Source organism: Grammomys surdaster, unplaced genomic scaffold, assembly GCF_004785775.1.
Source record: "Grammomys surdaster isolate TR1022 unplaced genomic scaffold, NIH_TR_1.0 166, whole genome shotgun sequence".
NCBI classification, from domain to species: Eukaryota; Metazoa; Chordata; class Mammalia; order Rodentia; family Muridae; genus Grammomys; species Grammomys surdaster.
This window is the reverse complement of record NW_021604614.1, coordinates 2,854,704-2,874,125: the sequence shown is the minus strand read 5'-3', so window position 1 is coordinate 2,874,125 and position 19,422 is coordinate 2,854,704. Positions and strand designations below refer to the sequence as shown.

The 19,422-nt window shown below is 47.2% G+C and overlaps 1 protein-coding gene across 15 annotated transcripts in view; it reads right to left on the bottom strand.

The window, feature by feature from the left end:
• Gtf2i (general transcription factor IIi) overlaps positions 1-19,422 on the bottom strand; it is a 76,766-nt gene that overhangs the window by 40,302 nt on the left and 17,042 nt on the right. For 12 of the 15 annotated variants that reach the window (XM_028766197.1, XM_028766199.1, XM_028766201.1 and 9 more), the window contains exons 2-9: positions 17,799-17,902; positions 16,651-16,789; positions 11,482-11,616; positions 8,506-8,689; positions 8,326-8,354; positions 4,381-4,435; positions 3,782-3,825; positions 1,236-1,313 (exon numbers count right to left, since the gene is read on the bottom strand). In XM_028766197.1, coding sequence (XP_028622030.1) covers positions 1,236-1,313; positions 3,782-3,825; positions 4,381-4,435; positions 8,326-8,354; positions 8,506-8,689; positions 11,482-11,616; positions 16,651-16,789; positions 17,799-17,897 — 763 coding nt within the window. In that variant the 5' untranslated portion in view covers positions 17,898-17,902. The remainder of the gene's footprint in view (positions 1-1,235; positions 1,314-3,781; positions 3,826-4,380; positions 4,436-8,325; positions 8,355-8,505; positions 8,690-11,481; positions 11,617-16,650; positions 16,790-17,798; positions 17,903-19,422) is intronic. The other 3 variants (XM_028766208.1, XM_028766211.1, XM_028766210.1) reach the window with 1 other exon arrangement.

Genomic DNA, 19,422 nt, shown 5'->3' with positions numbered 1-19,422 from the left:
AGGGCAGCAAAGGCCAGACTAAGTGCTCAGGAGATGGAGGCAGGAGGATAGAAACTAGAAGTCATCGTGAGCTACATCAGGAGTCTGCGGCCTGACCCAAGCCAAGCAAACTAGTGTTGTGCGCGAAGACTGCACACTAATGAGAACCGAGGCTAGGAGTGGAGGTGCACGCCTTGGACCCAGCACTCAGGAGGCAGACATGCATAGATCTCTGTGACTTTGAGGCCAGCCTGGTCTACACAGAGAGTACCAGGACAGCCAGAGCTACATAATAGAGACCTGTTTCAAAAAACACCAAATAAAGAAAATGTCACCTTCCTAGTGTGGGTCATGGGAGGGGGAAGACTTATACTCACAGCAGGCAATGAAAAAGATGCCAATTTAGAAAATACTAGAGGTGAGGACATTATGTGTAAAGATCAATCTACCTGTTAACTTTATGTTCACATGAGCAGGGCACTAACAACCAAGCCTAGCTGCTCTGCAACACTTAACTCTAAAAACATAAAAACAACCCTTATCTCAGCTTGAAATGCCAGTAGCACGAAGAATAAACTGTTCAAAACTAACTGCAAACAACGTAACAGTGGGCCCAGTGAGATATGTCAGGGAATAAAGGCACTTGCTGCCAACCCTCATGAATCGAGTTCGATTCCCAGGAGCGACAAAGTGAAAAGGAAGAACCAACTCCTCACTGTCCCCACCTCCATGCATGTGCACTAGGTTGTGTGGACACCCCTCCCTGTGTGTGTTTAATGAGTGTCACTGACGCTCGGCCGTAAATGTACACAGGTATCTGTTCACTGAAGGATCATAAAAAAATTATTCCAGGTACTGGTAAAACACTCATATCCAATAAGGCTTATTACTTTAAGGAAAATCAAGTCTACCAAGCACGAGCAATCCAGAACTTTATGAAAAATTCAAGAAGCAGAAACAGTGAAGTAGCCACTAAAGCGTCTGTCTGTCTGAGGCGAGGTCTCCCTGTATATGTACAGCTCTGGCTGGCCTTGGTCCCCCCCAGTGCTGAGAATACAAGTATGTGTTACCACAGCAAGCTGAAATCACTATGACAACCCAGATGACCGTACAGGTGAAGATGGGCTACAGCTCACGTATTCCCGACTGAAATGGGAACTGGGAACAGGCACCAGGGCACAGTCTGTACTTGCTCAGAGAGCCTTAAATGCCACCAGCAAGTGTCAGAAAGAGAGGCTACATTAAACAGTTGTTACCTTGAATGTTATACTGATAGTAATCGGGGTCTTCTGACTCCTCCTTCACTGTCACAGCGGCCATTTCCAGAGAAATGCCTACAAAACAAGTGACAGTCTCCGGTATGTCACAGCTCCAGGGCACTGTGCACTGAAATGCTCACACTTTAAAGACTCTGAAAGGGCAAATGTTCATTAGGGGGGTGCGAAAGGAGGTCATGAGCAACCCAAACCATGGCACGGTTCCAGCGACTGACAGGCAGGCAGACAGACAGACAGACAAACAGACCCAACCGACCTGCACAGACTTCACAGTAAAAATCAATCCGCTCAAAGAAGCGTGGCTACCTCACCTTGCTCTGTCAGAACAGATCAAGGTCACCTTAAAACAGGGTGCCCATGGGACAGAGGAACCCTGCTCTCGATGGAGTAAAGCTCCGCCACCTGACAGAGGCTCGATCACTCAGCAGAGAAGGAAGGGCTTGGACACGCCCACACAAGCCGAGTGATTTATACTCTTAGGTCATGACAGGCCTAGTAAGAGCCTCACCACCAATGACAGATCAAACGCTAGGAGCCGACATTACAAACCCTCCAGAAGAAACCTAACTGCAAATCTTTATTGACTTTAGGTTAGACAAATATTTTCTAGGTTAAAAAAAAAGAAAGAAAGAAAAAGAAACCCTTGTACCCGGTTCAGAGAGATGTACCTTTTAATCTCAGCCCCCAGAAAGGAGGCTGAGAGAGGATTAACCCCCTGAGCTACAGGACACCCACAGTCAGAGCCATATTGTCTCAAATAAACAACAAAACACAAAGGGGGGGAGGATGGGGATGGTCCTGTGGAGGGGGGACAAGAAAAACTGTATTGACATCTGTGCACGAAAAGGCCACAGGGATCAGGGTTAAGAGCATGTCCTGCTTGTACAGAGATCCTGGGTTCAGTACCTCACACCTACCTTAGCAGCTCACAAACGCCTGCAACTATAGCTCCAGGAAATTCTGATGCCCTCTTCTGGCCTCGAGAAGAACTACACTGAACTCATAACCACACATACACAGAGGCATACAAATACACCTTTTTTTTTTTTTTTTGCTTTGAGACAGAGTTTCACTGTAGCACTAGCTATCCTAGAACCTGCTTTATAGACCAGGCTGGCCTGGAACTCAAGATCTGTCTTCTGTTTCTCAAGATGGCTCAGCGGTTAAGGGCACTGACTGCTCTTCCAGAGGTCCTGAATTTAATTCCCAGCAACCACGTGGTGGCTCACAACCATCTGTAATGGGATCGGATGCCCTCTTCTGGCACGCAGGCATACATGCAGATAGAGCACTCATATACATTAAATAAATAAGTAAATCTTTTAAAAAATGTTTTTAAATCTTTTTTTAAAAAAAAACCACAACCTTGAAAATATAGAAACTAAAATTTATTGTTCTTTAAGTTTCAAAGACACCATAAAGACCAAGCACAGGCTATAAGAAACATCTCCAAGACCTTATTTCTGACTTATATCCAAAATATAGGCAGAACTTTTAAAAACTGGGGAAAAAAAACAAACAATAAGCACAGGTTAGAGAGAGAACGGGGTCTGAGAAGTGACTCCCTGGGTATGACACTTGCCACAGAGCACGAGGACTGCAATCTGAACTCCCAGGCCCCATGTGCGGCTGGCTGGACATGGTGGTGCTTCTGTAAGCCGGCTCTCTATAGTGCGGTGGGAGGCAGAGAATTCCTGGGCACTCACAGGTCAGACAGCCCGGCCTCTGAGTAGCCACATGCTCGGACCAGCACTTGAGGTTGCACGCCATGGCACGCATGTGCCTGGGACACACGCACTTTCTCTTGTCCCTCCCTTCTTTCCTGTCTGTCTGTCTGACTCTGTATCTATCTCTCTCTGTCTCTGTCTTCCCCGACACACACACACACACAAACAGCTAGGGAATCCATGAAAGAAATGCTCAGTATCATCTCCCATGAGGAAATGACAACTGAGACCACAATGAGGGAGCTTGAGAGACACTCAGTGGTTAAGAACCTTTGCTACACAATCCTGAGCATCAGAGCTTGTATCTCAGAACTCACACCACAAATGTACCAAGCCTGCCAAAACCTGCAACTCCAGCTTGGAGGGAAGCAGGGACAAGTGACAGATCACTGAGCTTTCAAGCTAGAGGCCCAGATTCTGAGAGACCTTGCCTCAAAGGAATGTAGAGAAGAAGACAGTGGATGGCCTCCTCTGGCCTTGGAACAGGAACAGGCCCACATCCCCCTCCTACCCCATTGGCACCCCAACATACGAATATACCATACGTTTACATACAGGCACCTGCACAAAGTTAACTAATTATAAACGAATCTTTAGGGCCCCTCCTACAATGAGTAAGAGTACAGTAGTAACACATGCCTGTAATAGCAACACCTTCAAGGCTGAGGCAGGAGACTCATTAAGAGGCCAGTCTGCTCAGCATAACAAGACACAGTAACTAACGACTCAGATTGTAACCTTCTCAACTCAGGAAAATGCTTTACTTATATAACAGATTCTAAGAGTACTAGTACATACCAGAATCTTCTGTGGGTTCAGTTTTCACTTTGATGGGGCCACAACTGAAGGAGGAAGAAACATGAATCATGGGGTGCATCTGGGAATCACTTACACAGTTGTCAACAGCCTCCCCAACATCCAGTCTCAACTAACAAGGGCCCTCTGCACAACTGTGGAGCCAAAGCCCACACTCCTGGCACCACACGCCTGTGACTCCAGTGCTCAGGAGGCTGGAGCACGAGTGTTCCAAAATGAGACTATCCTGGGCTAGTACAAAGTAAGGTTCTCAGGGCTGGAGAGATGGCTCAGCAGTTAAGAGCATTGATTGCTCCTCCAGAGGTCCTGAGTTCAATTCCCAGCAACCACATGGTGGCTCATAGCCAACTTTAATGAGATCGGATGCCCTCTTAACAGTAACAGTGTATCATATAAATAAAAAACAAAAAACAAGGGATCTTAAAAAAAAAACAAAAACCCCAAAACCAAACAAACAAAAATTTTACACTTTTAAAACCAAGTGCTTGGCTGCACATTGCACTTGGGGATGTGGTCCTTGGCCTTCTGCTCTTGGTAACTCTGGGACAGGTGCACAACAATGCTGGGGACAGATGGCTTACCTTCCACCAGGAGACAGCATGGGCCTCTCAGCATCGGCCGCCATCACTCGACCACCTACAAAGCAAAGTACATGGAGCTTCAACAACATTTGTTGTTGTTTTTGTTCGTTTGCTGGTTTGTCTATTTTTCTGGTTTTTGGTTTTTTGACACAGGGTTTCTCTGTGTATCCCTGGCTGTTCTGGAACTCACTCTGTAGACCAGGCTGGCCTCAAACTCAGAGGTCCACCTGCATCTGTTGCTTAAGTGCTGGGATTAAAGGCATGCGCCACCACATCAGCCATGTCCAACTCCTTTTGTTGCTGTTGGTTTGATTTTGAGATTGGGTCTCACCAAGTAGCCCAGGCTGGCCTTCAACTGTCCACAATCTCTCACCTCACACAGTGCCAGGATTACAGGCTCACGATACCATGCCCTGGCTTGTAGGGGATTCAAGGTGGAGTTGGGAAGACCTGGAGAAGAAATGTCAAGAGACACGCAAGCATAGACAGCCCCAAACTCACGGATCCAGTTTTCATTTCACACAAAAACCAAGACTATTTCTGTCAGTGAGCTGACTCAGAAATAAAGCATTTATGGAGTGGCATAAGGTATGACAGCTGATGTCAACACGATCCTACTCCAGGTCAGTGGATCTGTCTCGTGTGGGGCTTTCGTAAGATAGGACGGAAGTGTTCTCAAGCAGATAATGATCAGTCGTCCAACCTGTGGTCCGTTTTAAAATGGTGAGTTATGCTGCAACTATTAGAAGAACTGTCTTGCCAGGCTTGGAAGTATTTAGGGAATCCAGGCATTTAGGGATACTGAGACAGCTCAAGGCCAGTCTTGACTACACAGCAAGACCCTGTCTCACCCTTGCAGAGCCTAGCATGTACTCCTGGCTTGCATCACCAGCACTGTGGAGGGGTGCAGGTCAAACGTGTAACCAATCTTATACAGCCCTTCCTTTGAGAGCCAAGAATCTATCTAGCCCAAATTTCCTTCACCACAGGAATAAGCAGACACATCTGTGTTACATCTGTATCACAACATGGATGAGAATCACACAGCCTGTGGGGAGCATGGGGCAGGTAAGAGAAGGAGGCCTGCTCTGAGTTTAGGAACAGCTGGGTCTACAGCAAAAGGCCCAGGCTACCCGGGAAGCACGACCCTGTAGCTGGTCCTGTTACTGTGTGGGTTCTTCTCCTTTTCTCCCACCTTTTACCCCACCCCCATGGCTTCACTCCCTAACAGCACATAGGAGAGAAAGAAGGATAAAGGGGAGAGAGAGATCCCTGAATCTAAGTTCTTTCCTTTTGGTTCTTCTCTGAGCACAACGATGACTAACAAACTGTGACCGACATTCACCCCAAGGATCAGCAACCACCCACCACGCCTGTCAGGGGCTCAGGACACCTTACTGAGGCAGACACTCTCCTACTTTTTTCTGCTGGTCTGTGCACTAGCTGGCCCTCCAGCTTCCAGATTCGCCTGCCTCTGCCTTCCATTTCACAGCCCTGACATTACAAACGCATACTCCCATATTCAGTCCAGGGATGGAGTTCAGGTCATCAGGCCTGGCCAAATGTGCCTTTTCCTTACTGAGCTGTCTGTCCTGCAGACTGTGCTGCTTCTACGGCCTTAATCTGAATTTTTGTGTAGCCAGTACTGGCCTCAAATTTGCCATCCTCCTGCTTCAGCTGGGATTCCAGGCCTATGCCACAACCTTTCTTCTTTATCAGTCTTACAGAGGACCTACACACTGCCGTCTTCCTGGAATAGTCAAAGGAATGTTCACCTAACGTAGAGAATGGTCATGGAGGTGACAGTGTTTTCTCCTAACGTGGACCTCAAGGTGACATGAACTACGGCCACTGTATTTGGTCTTATTTGTAATTGCCCTAGCTAGACCAAAAGGTAAGTGACAAAAGGCACACAGCAGGAAGGGAAGAGGGACGCTGCTGTCTCCACCCTCACATTGCCGTGAAGAGAACACAGAAATAGAGTCAGGGTCAGCTGACTCCAGCAAAGTTTCCAAGACAACGCAGAGAGCACGCTCAGCACGGGCTGCCTCGGGAGCACTGGAGACCTAGATGCGAAGACAAATTTAAGTCCCTACATTCTGTAGGGCACAAACTCAAAACAGACTGTCGAGCCGGGCTGGCGGCGGCACACAGTGGAGCATCTGACTGGCACTGACACGCTGGGCTCCACTCCTAGCATCACTGGAAATTAAAGACTAGACACCTAAATCCAGGACACCTTTAACACTGGGAGAAGAAGACAAGCAAGACGAGCGTGTGTGTCCCAAGGCTAGCACTGTCTCCTTCTCTTTCTCTGTGATACAGCATTGTGAGTGGCGGGCAAGCACTGTGGACTGGATTACCTGCCGGCCCCCAGAAACCAGCTTGCCAGAGAAGAAAGAGATCCAGAACACAAGCAGCTAAAGGAGAAAAGGCATCTCATCAACAACATTCACTGAGCCCTCCTGACACGTGGTATCACCTGCAATCCCAGCACCAGGGACGAGGCTGCAAGTTTGTGACTTTGAGGCCACTCTGGCTCAAAATAAACAAACAAGAAGCAACCAGCTGCTGTTTTTCCATTGCTGGAGCCTGAACTCAACCTCCCACACTGGGCCATGACTCTCCCACTAGCTGTGTGTCCCCAGCCCTGATTTCAAAGGGTTAGCATTGTACAGTTACTAAAAAAACATGTATTCTACACTTAAAATGGATGAATTTAAGTGTGTCAATTATACCTTAATTAAATTGATAAAATTTATTTATTTTCTAACAGAAAACATGTGTAAGTCACATGTGCCTGGCAGGAATATCAGGCATTGAGGTCGGCCTGGGCTTTACAGTGAGTCCAAGGCCAAGCTGACTAACCCAGATCTTTTCTCAGAAAAAAAGGGAAAAGTGTGTGTGTATTCACACACTCATCCATTTGTCTTTTCCCTTCCATCCGTATGTAGAAAGGACTCCTATGGTACTGAGTATCACCTTTAAAACATGTCAAGTTGGGGGCTGGAGAGATGGCTCAGTGATTAAGAGCATTGATTGATTCCTAGAGGTTCTGAGTTCAATTCCCAGCAACCACATGGTGGCTCACAACCATCTGTAATGGGATCCAACGCTCTCTTCTGTGTGTCTAAAGACAGCAAGAGTGTATTCATATACATAATAAATACATCTTTAAAAACAAAAACAAAACCATGTTAAGTCGGGGTGGGGGGAGTAGAGACAAGCTTCAGGAGGTAAGAGTGCACACTGCTCTCACAGAGGAACCTATTCTGGTTCCAGCAGCCACAACAGAGAGCTGACAACTGCCTGCAACTCCAGTTCCAGGGCATCTGATGCCCTCGTGACTTCTTTTGGCACGCACACATGCACAGACACACACACAGAAATAATTTTAAAGAAAGAAAGAAAGAAAGAAAGAAAGAAAGAAAGAAAGAAAGAAACCAACCATGTCAAATAACTCTGGCTGGAAGGGTGTCACTATCTCATCCTTGTTCGTCTTAACTCCATGGAAGTCCTGCCGTGCCCTCCACCTCCAGTGCTCTCCCTCAACCCCGCTGGCTGCTCTCACACATGGCTGCCGTATGTTGGCCACTTGATAGCCATCCACATCTCCTACTAGGTGAGCCACACTCAAAGGTGTCCAGACTGCACTCCGAGGCCACACTCCTGGGTACAGCACCACTCTGCCATCCCAGTGGTCTGAGGTCAACCAAGTCATGCTTGTGACCGGAAGAGGAAGACAGACCGGGTAGACGGACACACCACAGACCTCTGCATATTCACCTCAGTGAGCTGCCACAGATTTTTCACTAACCCCAACTCAAAAATGTCTTCTATCACAGACTCAAAGGAAATCAGAGGAAAAAAATCAGGAACCCAGCTCACTAGTGTGTGAGCAAGGGAACCCAGCCCGCCAACATTTAAGTAAGGTGACACACTCACCGAGGTGTTTCTTCGGCTCAAGGAAAGGTCTGCGTGGAAAAGAAACAGGAAACAATGGGTGAACATTTAAGACTATTGTAAACAACAACACGCACGGCGTCTGGACTACACAGAGCTGTGCAGACCTGGTGAACACGCATGAACAATCTGTGACAGGCAATATGGGAGGAAGCACCTCACCTCTTAATGATGAAGGAAATCCCTGCCTTGTTCTCCAGAATCCACTTCAAGGTTGCGAGGTCGTAATGTTCGGGGTGCTTGAAGGCGACCCCCTCAGGAAGTCCCTGCACCACCACAGCCGACTGGTCACGCAGCATCTTCTCATACGGCACAGGGACCACTGTGGATTTGCCTAAAGCTTTCCCTGTGGGGGGAGAAGGTGGAATTAGCATGATACACATGTGGTCACACTGAACACTCAATCACCACAGCTGAGGGGTGACTCTGACTCTGTACAGAAAGTGACTGCCATTTAATGAGGACACAATTTTGGATGTTCAACATCCACATAAACTTCGGGGCAGGGTAGGGTCATAACTGTAATCCCAGTGTTGAGAAAAAAAAATCCTGGTGTACACTGGCTACCCAGTCTACCCAACCAGTGAGCTCCAAGTTCAGAAAGAAGACTCGTCTCACCAAGTAGGAAGGGGATGCAGGAGTGAGAGGGTTGGGAGTTGGGGGAAAGGCTCAGTAGCTAACCGAACTGCTCTTCCAGAGGACCTGTGTTTGATTCCTAGCACGCACAATGCAGCTCACCACTATCTTATAAGGCGTGTTTCAAGGGATCTGGCATGCTCTGCTGACCTCCACAAACAATAGGCACACACATGGTACACAGACAAATATGCAGGAAAAACAAGTCATACAAATAAAATCCCTTTAAAATTGTAATTAAAAAAAAAATCAGTAAGGGGGAACAGACGAGATGTCTCGGCAGGTGAGAGTGGCTTGCTGCGAGGCCTAAGGACCTGAGTTCAATTCCCAGAACCCTCATGGTAGAAATAGAAACCCAACTCCTGCGAAGTCCATCCTCTTACCTCCACACATAACACAGGAACGCATGGGTACAAGCACACGGATGTGTACACTCACAGTGAGTAAATGTAAAACAGAAAACTAAAGATAAGGTAGAAAGCAATTCCAAAGACACATGAGCTCCAAATGCACATAGAAGGTACAGTGCATGAGCATGTGCGTGCGCACACACACACACACACACACACACACACACCACAAACATACATACTAACTAAACTAACCCATCAAGAACTTATCACAAGCCCAGCAGTGGTGGCACACGCCTTTAATCCCAGCACTTGGGAGGCAGAGGCAGGAGGATGTCTGTGTTCAAGGCCAGCCTGGTCTACAGAGTGAGTTCCAGGACAGCCAGGGCTACACAGTGAGACCCTGTCTGGAAAAATTTAAAAAAAAAACAAACAAACAAACAAAAAAAAACACAACAAAATAAAAAGAGCTTACTGAAGCTCGGTGAGCGGCATTCCAACTGTTCACACGGTATCGGACTTGACCATTAACCTAACATAGTATTTCAAACAGCACTATAAAACATTACCGTTTGGAGCTGGTGATATGGCTCAGTGGTTAAGGGCACTGACTGCTCTTCCAAAGGTCATGAGTTCAAATCCCAGCAACCACATGGTGGCTCACAACCATCTACAATGAGATCGATGCCCTCATATGGGTGTCTGAAGACAGCTACAGTGTACTTACATATAATAAATAAATAAATCTTTAAAAAAAAAAAAAAAAAAACATTACCGTTTGACTCCCACGTCAGCTAATTCCTGAACCTGGAATCGGTCCAAAGTACACAGCATACCTCACTCTAGCCGGTATGGTGCATCTAGAAAGGCCAGCGAGGCGGGAGACTGAGGCAGGGGGATCAAAACCAGTTCAAAGCCTGCCTGAGGACTAGGGAGACCCTGTCTTAGGATAGAAACAACGGGCTGGGGATGGGTGCACTTCAGCTCTCAAGTGATTTCTTAGTGGCGTCCTGGGTTCGACCCCAGAGCCAATGATGATTTGTTATGTCAATATAGTGTTGATATTTATTTGTTTTACCTGTAATTACAAAGCATGCTTTGTTGTACCCTACAACAGGTCTAAAGCAGACTGACAAGACGGTGAGTCCAGGACTTTCAGGCCAGCGGAATGGCCCAAAGGGTAAAAGTAAAAGCCCTTGCCACGAAAGCCTTGCTGCCTGAGTTTGAACCCAGAAGACATAGAACTTACTCCACGAAGACGTCCTCTGACCTCCTCGTGCATGCCATGACATACATGCATAACGATACACACGCACACGCACACACACACACACACACGCACACACACAAATTTGTTCTCCCCCCACTTCCCTTCTCCCTCTCGCTCCAGCCAGTCGCTCCGGCCAGCCCCGCTTGCTCTGCCACAAAAGTTGATTGGTTGGTTAGCTGCTTGCTTGGTTGGTTGGTTTATTTATTTATTTAGTATATGTAAGTACACTATAGCTGTCTTCAGACACCCCATAAGAGGGAATCAGATCTCATTATGGTTCGTTATGAGCCACCATGTGGTTGGTGGGATTTGAACTCATGATCTCTGGAAGAGCAGTCAGTGCTCTTAACTGCTGAGCCATCTCTCCAGCTCCTAGAATTTGTTCTTATTTTTTTCTTATCTTCTGAGATAAGCTCTCCCTATGCAGTCCAGACTGGCCGGAAACTCCAAGATCCTTCACGAGCCAGCAGGCCTGCCCAATAGATAACGGTAACGATAATTAATTAATTACATTAATTACATCCTACTTATTTCTGAGTTATTTTGACTTAATCCCTTAAATTTACAAATTAATCTATTCAATTTGTAAAACAGTATATGACTGTCAAACCAATTATAAAATCTACTGTTTAGGAAGTATATCATGCTGGCCAGGGACTGCCCAGTGGGACAGACACTAACTATTCACAGAACAACCAGTTCAATCCCCAGAACCCATGCAAGGAGGAAGGTGACCCAACCCCACGAAGTTGTCCTGACCTTCGCACAAAAGCTCTCACGTCCATAAATACACACGTGTGTACACACAAACACAATTTTATAGAGAAGAAGATACCAGTATATAAGGTATTTTTCTCAAATTTTAACGTGTTGTGTTTTTACCATAGCAAAAACAGAAATAGTCCTCCACTGTTTTTCTGAGTGTTTCAATTTCTACAGCATCCACGCTCATCCGATTGGCCTGGGTTGTAGATTTCATCTTATGAATCTCAGCGGCCTTTTCTTCTTCTTCAACACCTGTAAGACAGTGATACAAAGGCTCATATCCACTGTCCCAGTTTGCTTCTCTGTTGCTTCCTTTATGGTAGGAAAGAATTTACTGGCTCTCAGGTGACAGACAGCCCATCACCAAGGCAGGCATTAGCAGAGGCCGTGGAGGGGCAGTGCTTACTGGCTTGCTTAGCCTGCCTTCTTACAAAGCCCGGAACCACCTGCTCGGGGGTAGCACAGCCCAGCATGGGCTGAGCCTCCTATATTAATCATCAATCAAGAAAATGCTCTACAGACATGCCCACAGGCCAGTCTGCTGGGGCAATTATGAATGCAGGGTCCTTCTTCCTAGGGAACTGGCTGCTCGGTACCAAGATGACACAAACCACAAATGAGCCAGCCCGAACACCACTTTCCTACTTGGCCTTCAGTAAGGATATTTTTACTATGTCTTTTCCTCCAGCCTTCCTTCCCTTCTGCCTCACTAATCGCCCAGCTTTCCTGAATCTCCTACCCAGCCACCACAGGTCTTGAACTCTCAGTAGCCCTCTTCCCCCAGTCTGGGAATACAGGCATGACCCACCATGCCCAGGCACTATATTCTAACAAATTCATTACAAAATCTCAAGAGGAAAAGGAATGAGGGAACTCTTTAACAATAAACACTTAGCTGGGTGAGCTGCTTACAGCTGCAATCCCAGCACTGGGGAGGGTGAGCCAGAGAGATGAGGACCTGGGTCAGGGGCTGGAGACAGCACAACAGGAAGGGTGCTCTTCCAGTACCTTGAGAGGCCCCTAGCCCCTCTGGAATCCCCGTTCCAAAGAACCCACTGCCCTCTTCTGACCTCTGTGGGCAGTGCACACACATGGTACACAGACACATGGAGACACACAAAAACTCACATACATAAAATAAAAATACATCTTTAAAAAAAATTAGAGGTTTGGCAGTCATCCAGGGCTGCTACAGGAGACTGCAGGACAAGAAAACAGGGCTGGGCACGGAGCTCAGCTGGTGCCTGCCAATCATGCGTGGAGCTCTGGGTTCAACTTCCAGCACCGCATGAATCAGGTGTAGTGACACACTCCTATAACCCCAGCACTCAAGAGAGAGCTGCAGGAGGACCGAGAATCTAAGATCCCCCTTTGCAGCCTAACACATCTGCGGTCACACATGAGACCCCGTCCATATAAATAAATGAACTAACATATAGCCAGGGTTCAAATTTTACCAGAAAAATCAAGATACCAAGATTTTAATTAGGAAGACAGGGGTGGGACACAGCGTCCTCTCTGTCCTAGGGTCTGGCTGCAGAACTCCATGTGCGATATCCAGGTGCCCTACCTCTGAGATTCTGCCAGCCCCAGCCCCACAAGGACTAAAACCGCTCTGGAGGCTAAGATGGCAGGAACAGAGTTCAAAGCCAGTTACGGCTGCACAATGAGACTGGTTAAAGAGGTAAGAAGGAAGAGAACAGAGAACTAGAAGGGAGAGTAGGGAGTTAAATGAATTAACTAAACAGGGCTATGGGCAAGCACTGCTGACCCGCCCCTCGGGCCCCTTGGGCCCGTGCTGGCCAGTGTGAGGCTGCAAGGCCGGTTTGGATCTTACAGACAGGTTCATGGCTTGGCTTTGCTGGAGCTTGACCTAGCGTGGGTGCAGTGGCTGCTGCTGCCCTGGCCGTGGCACAGTACCATTCTCATGCATCCGCCGACCCCGTCCACAGGGCCGACATTTACTTACTAATACAACACTGTATTTCTTTCTCGTGAAAAGAAAACAGAAGGGGGAGAGGTTTCATAGCACACAAAACAGAGCTTGCTAATGCCTGGGCATGGTAGCTCATGCCTTTAACCCTGGGGAGGCAGAAGCAGGAAAATCTTTGAGAGTTTGGGGCTAACTGAGTCTACAGAGCCAGTTCCAGGCCAGCCAGGGCTACAAAGAGAGACCTCACAAATCAAACAAAAAACTCTCTACCTTCTTTCTAATGTTCCTAGCTCTAACCCTAACCTTATAAAAGTTAAAGATTCTGAAAGGAAAGCCTATCAGTCCGTGTTCCCAATCCAGGACCCAACAGGTGACAAGACTCCCCTGGGAAAACTTATACTGGGTGTAAGGAGGACAGTCAGATGTTTGGGTCCAGCCAACTGTCACTGGACTCAATGGCAAATCTCCTATTTGGTATAATCCACTAGGTTCAGTTTCACTGAGGAACAATGCCTGTTGTGTATCTGTTACTTACACTCATTCAAAATGTAAAGCATGGTGTCATGGTTTGTATATGTTTGGCCCAGGGAGGTGTCATGGTGTGTATATGCTTGGCACTATTTGGAGGCGTGGCCTTGTTGGAGTAGGTGTGTCACTGTGGGCATGGATTTAATACCCTAATCCTGGCTACCTGGAAGTCAGTATTCTGCTAGCAGTCTTCAAATGAAGATGTAGAACTCTCAGCTCCTCCTGTACCATGCCTGCCTGGATGCTGCCATGTTCCCACCTTGATGATAATGGACTGAACCTCTGAACCTGTAAGCCAGCCCCAATTAAATGTCTTATAAGAGTTGCCTTGGTCATGGTGTCTGTTCACAGCAGTAAAACCCTAACTGAGACACATGGCTATGGTACATCACTCTACATACCGAATAAAGATTGCCTTGGTTTTCTCTGAGCTTTCCCTGGGAACATGCCAAGCACCACAGTTTAACAGCATGTACATAGATATTACTCATTTACCATCTATGTGGTTCGGCTTTCACATGCTTTTATTAAGGTAGTGCTACAGAACAGCTTCCCAACCCATCAGCTGTACCAACCCATAAAAGAGCGGCCCAGCTAGGCTTGCTGACTGAACATTTGTTAGTGTGATTTGTCTCATAAGATGGCTCCGGGCTTTTCCAGGAAAGCAAGCTGAAAAACTTAAGCAAATTACAAGGGTCTGAACAAGTTTATATTAGGTATGCAACAGGTCAAAGTTCAATATACTGATGTCAAACTTGTGCTTAAGTCATGGAGGTCCTGGTCTACTCTCAGCGACTACCACAAGGCCTGGCTTACAGGAGCAAAGGCCGTCTGCTTCATTTCTGCCCAAGCTTTATCAACTATGAGACAGTGGTCACAGGTACCAGACTGGTGTAGCTGACCTTCCGGGTGTCAGAGAGATCAAAACAGAGACTATTTCCCCTCTTGCCTTCCATGGTTAAGTAGATCCCAGGACTAGGACATCTCTCAAAATGTCCAGTAATTGTGGGGAGTCACAACTTGGGGTGGAATGGTTCACACCTTTAATCTCAGCACTCAGAAGGCAGAGGCAGGTGGATCTCTGTGAGTTTGAGGACACCTTGGTCTATAGAACAAGTTCCAGGACAGACAAGGCTACACAGAAAAGCTCTGTCTCAAAATAACGAGTGAATGAATGAGAAAGTATGTAGATATTGTGGAGTTACTTGTTCTCTTGTTCAGAGAGGCCCCACCTAGTGAACTCTAACCAGTGTCTGCTAGCTTACAAAGAAGAGGCTCAATACAGAGGAAAACATCCCTCCATGATTTCAAGACAAGCCATGATCTTGTAAGGAAGGCCTTTGTGACAGGCATTTCTCGAGCCTGTAGGAGCCTTGAGGACCAAATCCTTACGTGGCCTTTGAAGTAAAAACATAAAGTGATTAACTCTGGCCACCTGTGTGATTCTGAACACCCAAGGAGAAAAAGCACAGTCGCAGAGGATGACTGGCATGTTTAACAGTTTAAGTGATCGCATTCCCTGGGTATTAGGCGTAAGTCCATGTGAGATATTATTTAGGCAACTATTCCTCTCTAATGATGTCCTTCTTGGTAAGAAAAATACTACTCAGATAATAGGACATCATGACCACAGCCCAATTCAACACTGCAGTGCCTACCTGCAGCCCAAAGACAGAGGCCTGCTTCTGTTTGCACATGATGATGAATTTTCTTCCCTCTCCTTCTGTAGACGCTATAGGGAAAGGGCCTCACCCTGTGGCACTAACCACTCCAACAGTTATCAAAGTGCATGACAGTGGGCCCCGGATTCATCACTTAGACTGACTGCTAGTCGCACACAGGACTTTCCTGGGAACAGTCACCCCAGCTGGGCTAGGCTGTAGTGACCTCTAGCATTCTCTTCTCCACTCCTGTTTCTATAGATGGTCCTGAAGATGGAGCCCTGGATACCTCATCTTTGTGGTGCCTACCACAATGTTGCCATAGCAACCTGGACCTGCCCCAGGAGCTACGTCATGAGAGCGTTCTTTCTCTTAGACCTAGTATACCCTATAGATTCCACCTGAAGCAGCCAGAAGTCAACCCCCTGCCCCACTGACAGCAGGGAAGGAGAGACGGAGGATGCAAGAGGACCACAGGTGAGGCCCTGAGATGCTGAGGCCCTGAGATGCTGAGGCCCTGAGATGCTGGCTTCTTGTTCCCAGCAAACCTCCAAAAGAAACAGCAGGAAGGGCTGGAGGCTGGTGGGTAAAAAGACCGGTATGGGCAAAAGGAGGCCAAAGAGCCCTATAAAAACCCCAGGCCAGTGTTCCTTTCACAAGCCTAGAGCCTCAAGCTTCTCACAGCCTCAATCTCTGCAGCCTGGGCATTTGTCTTACAAAGCTGTTCAGTTCCTTGCGTCCCCTTCACTCAACAACCCCCTAGATACCACCTCCTCCTCACACCTCCTCCTACACGACCATTTAAGTGACTTGTCTTGACCCACTCTGACAAATACACGCATCACAACGTCTTCTGTCTTTTTTAGGTGGAATTCATTCTTAGAAAGTTTGAGATACCTTATCTAAAAAGAATTATATTTAAAATTTAAACTACGGGGGCTGGAGAGATGGCTCAGAGGTTAAGAGCACTGGCTGCTCTTCCAGAGGTCTGAAGTTCAATTCCCAGCAACCACACACGGTGGCTCACAACCATCTGTAATGGAATTTGATGCCCTCTTCTAGTGTGTCTGAAGATAGTAACAGTGTACTCACATATATAGAATAAATAAATACGTCTTTAAAAAATAATTTACAAACTGCAAAAGATAAAAACACTGCACTTACAATACTTCACAAAATCTTTTTGGAAATCTTTTCTGGTATTGACAAAAGCACGCCCTCTTTCGGTTCCAACGACAAACACATCCGTCTCATACACAGCGATGCAGGCCACCTCAGCCTTGGACTTCGCCAGCTCTTTACACTGAAATAAAAACAGCCAACATTACACTATATACAGCTATTTAAAAGCACTGTTTCTTTCTAGATAAATCTAAAAACCTACACTTAAAACTGTCTTAATATACAATCAGGATGCAAGTGTCATTCATATCTTTAAATTAAGTCAAAGTTGATTTTATATCTAGTTCTTGGGGGGTGGGGAGAAACAACAAAACAATTTACAGGAAGAATGAAAGCAGGAACCCCCACCCCCTGTTGTCTGTTTAAGGTAAGATTCCTCAAGATACAAACTCAGCATGCACTTTGTGAGGCTTTAGGGAGGGCATGCATCGTCCCAAGGGTCCTCTGCCTCTGCTGCCAAGAAGAGCTAGCGGGGGAGGGGCACTATGCTGGGAAAGCTGGGAGCTGCGGCTACAGTAAGGTGCACTAGGCGGAACAGGGGCCCAGAAAATCTGAAGCCATCATAAGTCAATTCCACTCCTAAGCTTTTTGCTTCTTTGGAGTTTTTCTTGGTATACTGAGACAGGGTCTCATTATACAGCCAATAGTATGCTAGAACACAAGACCCTCCCGCCTCACTTTCCAAAATGCTGGGCTTCTACTCGGATTCTGAGACATCTTGAAGAACCTGAGGGCTGGGGACGTGTAGGGAGGGTACGGAGCACAATGCCAGACCACGCCCAGGTTCCGTCCCAGCACAGCATCGGTCTATAAACTTGATAGTACAGTACAACTCAGAAGCTCAAATCTTGGGACTGGAAGGACGCAGCTCAGTTGGAAGAGTGCTGGCCTACTGTAATCCTAAAACTTGGGAGAGACTGAGACAAAAAAGGATCAGAAAGTGCAAGGTCGGATGGCCTAAAAAGAAAAAAAAAAAACAGGCCTCACACTCAGTGGAAGAGTGCTGGCCTAGCACAGGAAACACAGTGATGACTCAATCCCAACACTTAAAAAAGGAGGAATAATTAATTCATTTAGTCAATGTTTCACAGAAACTGCCAGCAGGCCACCGGCAGAGCTATGCGACTCACCATGGACTCCAGGGCAGACATGAGGAATGTCACCACCATCCTGCTCTCCGAGGACTCCTCATCTTCAGCAGGCAGCGTGGACATCGCTACTTGGGCCATGATTCCTGCACAAGGAAAACACAGGGAGGTGAATGTAGGAAACCCACCATGGCCGACGCTCCATGCGTTCAAGCCCACGTCATTTATAGTTTCACTGCTGCCCGAACTCCTTCCTTTAAGATAGATACATGCTGAATTTCCTCTGGCGTGTCATTTCCGTAAAATTAGCTCAACATCACACCCCAACTAAAACCCAGATGGCACTCAGACCCAGTGACATGTTCTCCAGGGAGAGCAGCCACACTTTGTGATCCAATTTACAGGCAAGCCACAGACTTCTGTCTCTCCCGTGTGTGCACCCCTAGAATGAGCAGGTGGCGTCGCTGAGGCTGGGCTGAGCTGCTTCTCTCTAAGAGAGCAGAAGCAGGGCCCTGGGTAGCAGCACCACGACTTCTCTGTAACACCGCACACTACTCTCTTCAACAGACATAGCTCTTGGTACTGTGGTATCAACAGGAAGGCGTACAAGAATTACAAACAATAAAAACATAAGATAGTGGGGCTGGAGAGATGGCTCAGCGGTTAAGAGCACTGACTGCTCTTCCAGAGGTCCTGAGTTCAAATCCCAGCAACCACACGGTGGCTCACAACCATCCGTAATGAGATTCGATGCCCTCTTCTGGTGTGTCTGAAGACAGCTACAGTGTACTCATAAATAAAATAAATAAATAAATCTTTAAAAAAAAAATAAAAAAAAAAAAAAATTATTAAAAAAAAAAAAAAAAAAACATAAGATAGCAACGGCCAGGAAAGACGTAGAGAGGATTAGAACTCTTGAAAATGCTGCCCTGCTGCTTTGGAGAACAATTCCTTAAAATAAAATCAGAAGAGAACTGTGTCGTCCAGCCACTGGACTTCTGGAACTGCAGCACGGTCTGTGCGCTCACATTCACCGTTCACGGCATTCCTAACAGTCTACCGGTGGCCGGAATCAGCAAACCGCGAGCTGTGCAGTAAGGAGCACTGAGTCTTTACCAACAGGACACTGGGCTGGCTGCGAGGCTCTGGTGCAGGAGTGCTTGCCTGGCACGAATGAAGGCCTGGGTCCCAGCCACGTACCATCACACCAGTGGTCTGTCCACTAAGAGGCAGGGGCGGGAGGTTCAATGGCATCCTTGGACATAGTAAATTCAAGACCTGTCTGGGCTAATGACACTGTCTCCAAAACAAAAGAAGAAGGTGGTCTGAATGCAAATGGCCCCCACTGGCTTTTATATTTGAATGCTTGGTCCCCAGTGGATGGAACTGTCTGAGAAGGAGGAGGTGTGGCCTTGTTGGAGGAAGTGTCACTGGGGTTGGGCTTTGAGATTTCAAAAGCCCAAGCCATTCTTAATTAGCTAGATCTCTCTCTGCCTCATGCCAGTGGACCAAATGCAAATTCCCAGCTCCAACGCCTCACCTACCTGCCTGCCTGCCTGCCTGCCTGCCTGCCTACCTGCCTACCTGCCTGCCTACCTGCCTACCTGCCTACCTGCCTGCCTGCCTACCTGCCTACCTACCTGCCTACCTGCCTACCTGCCTGCCT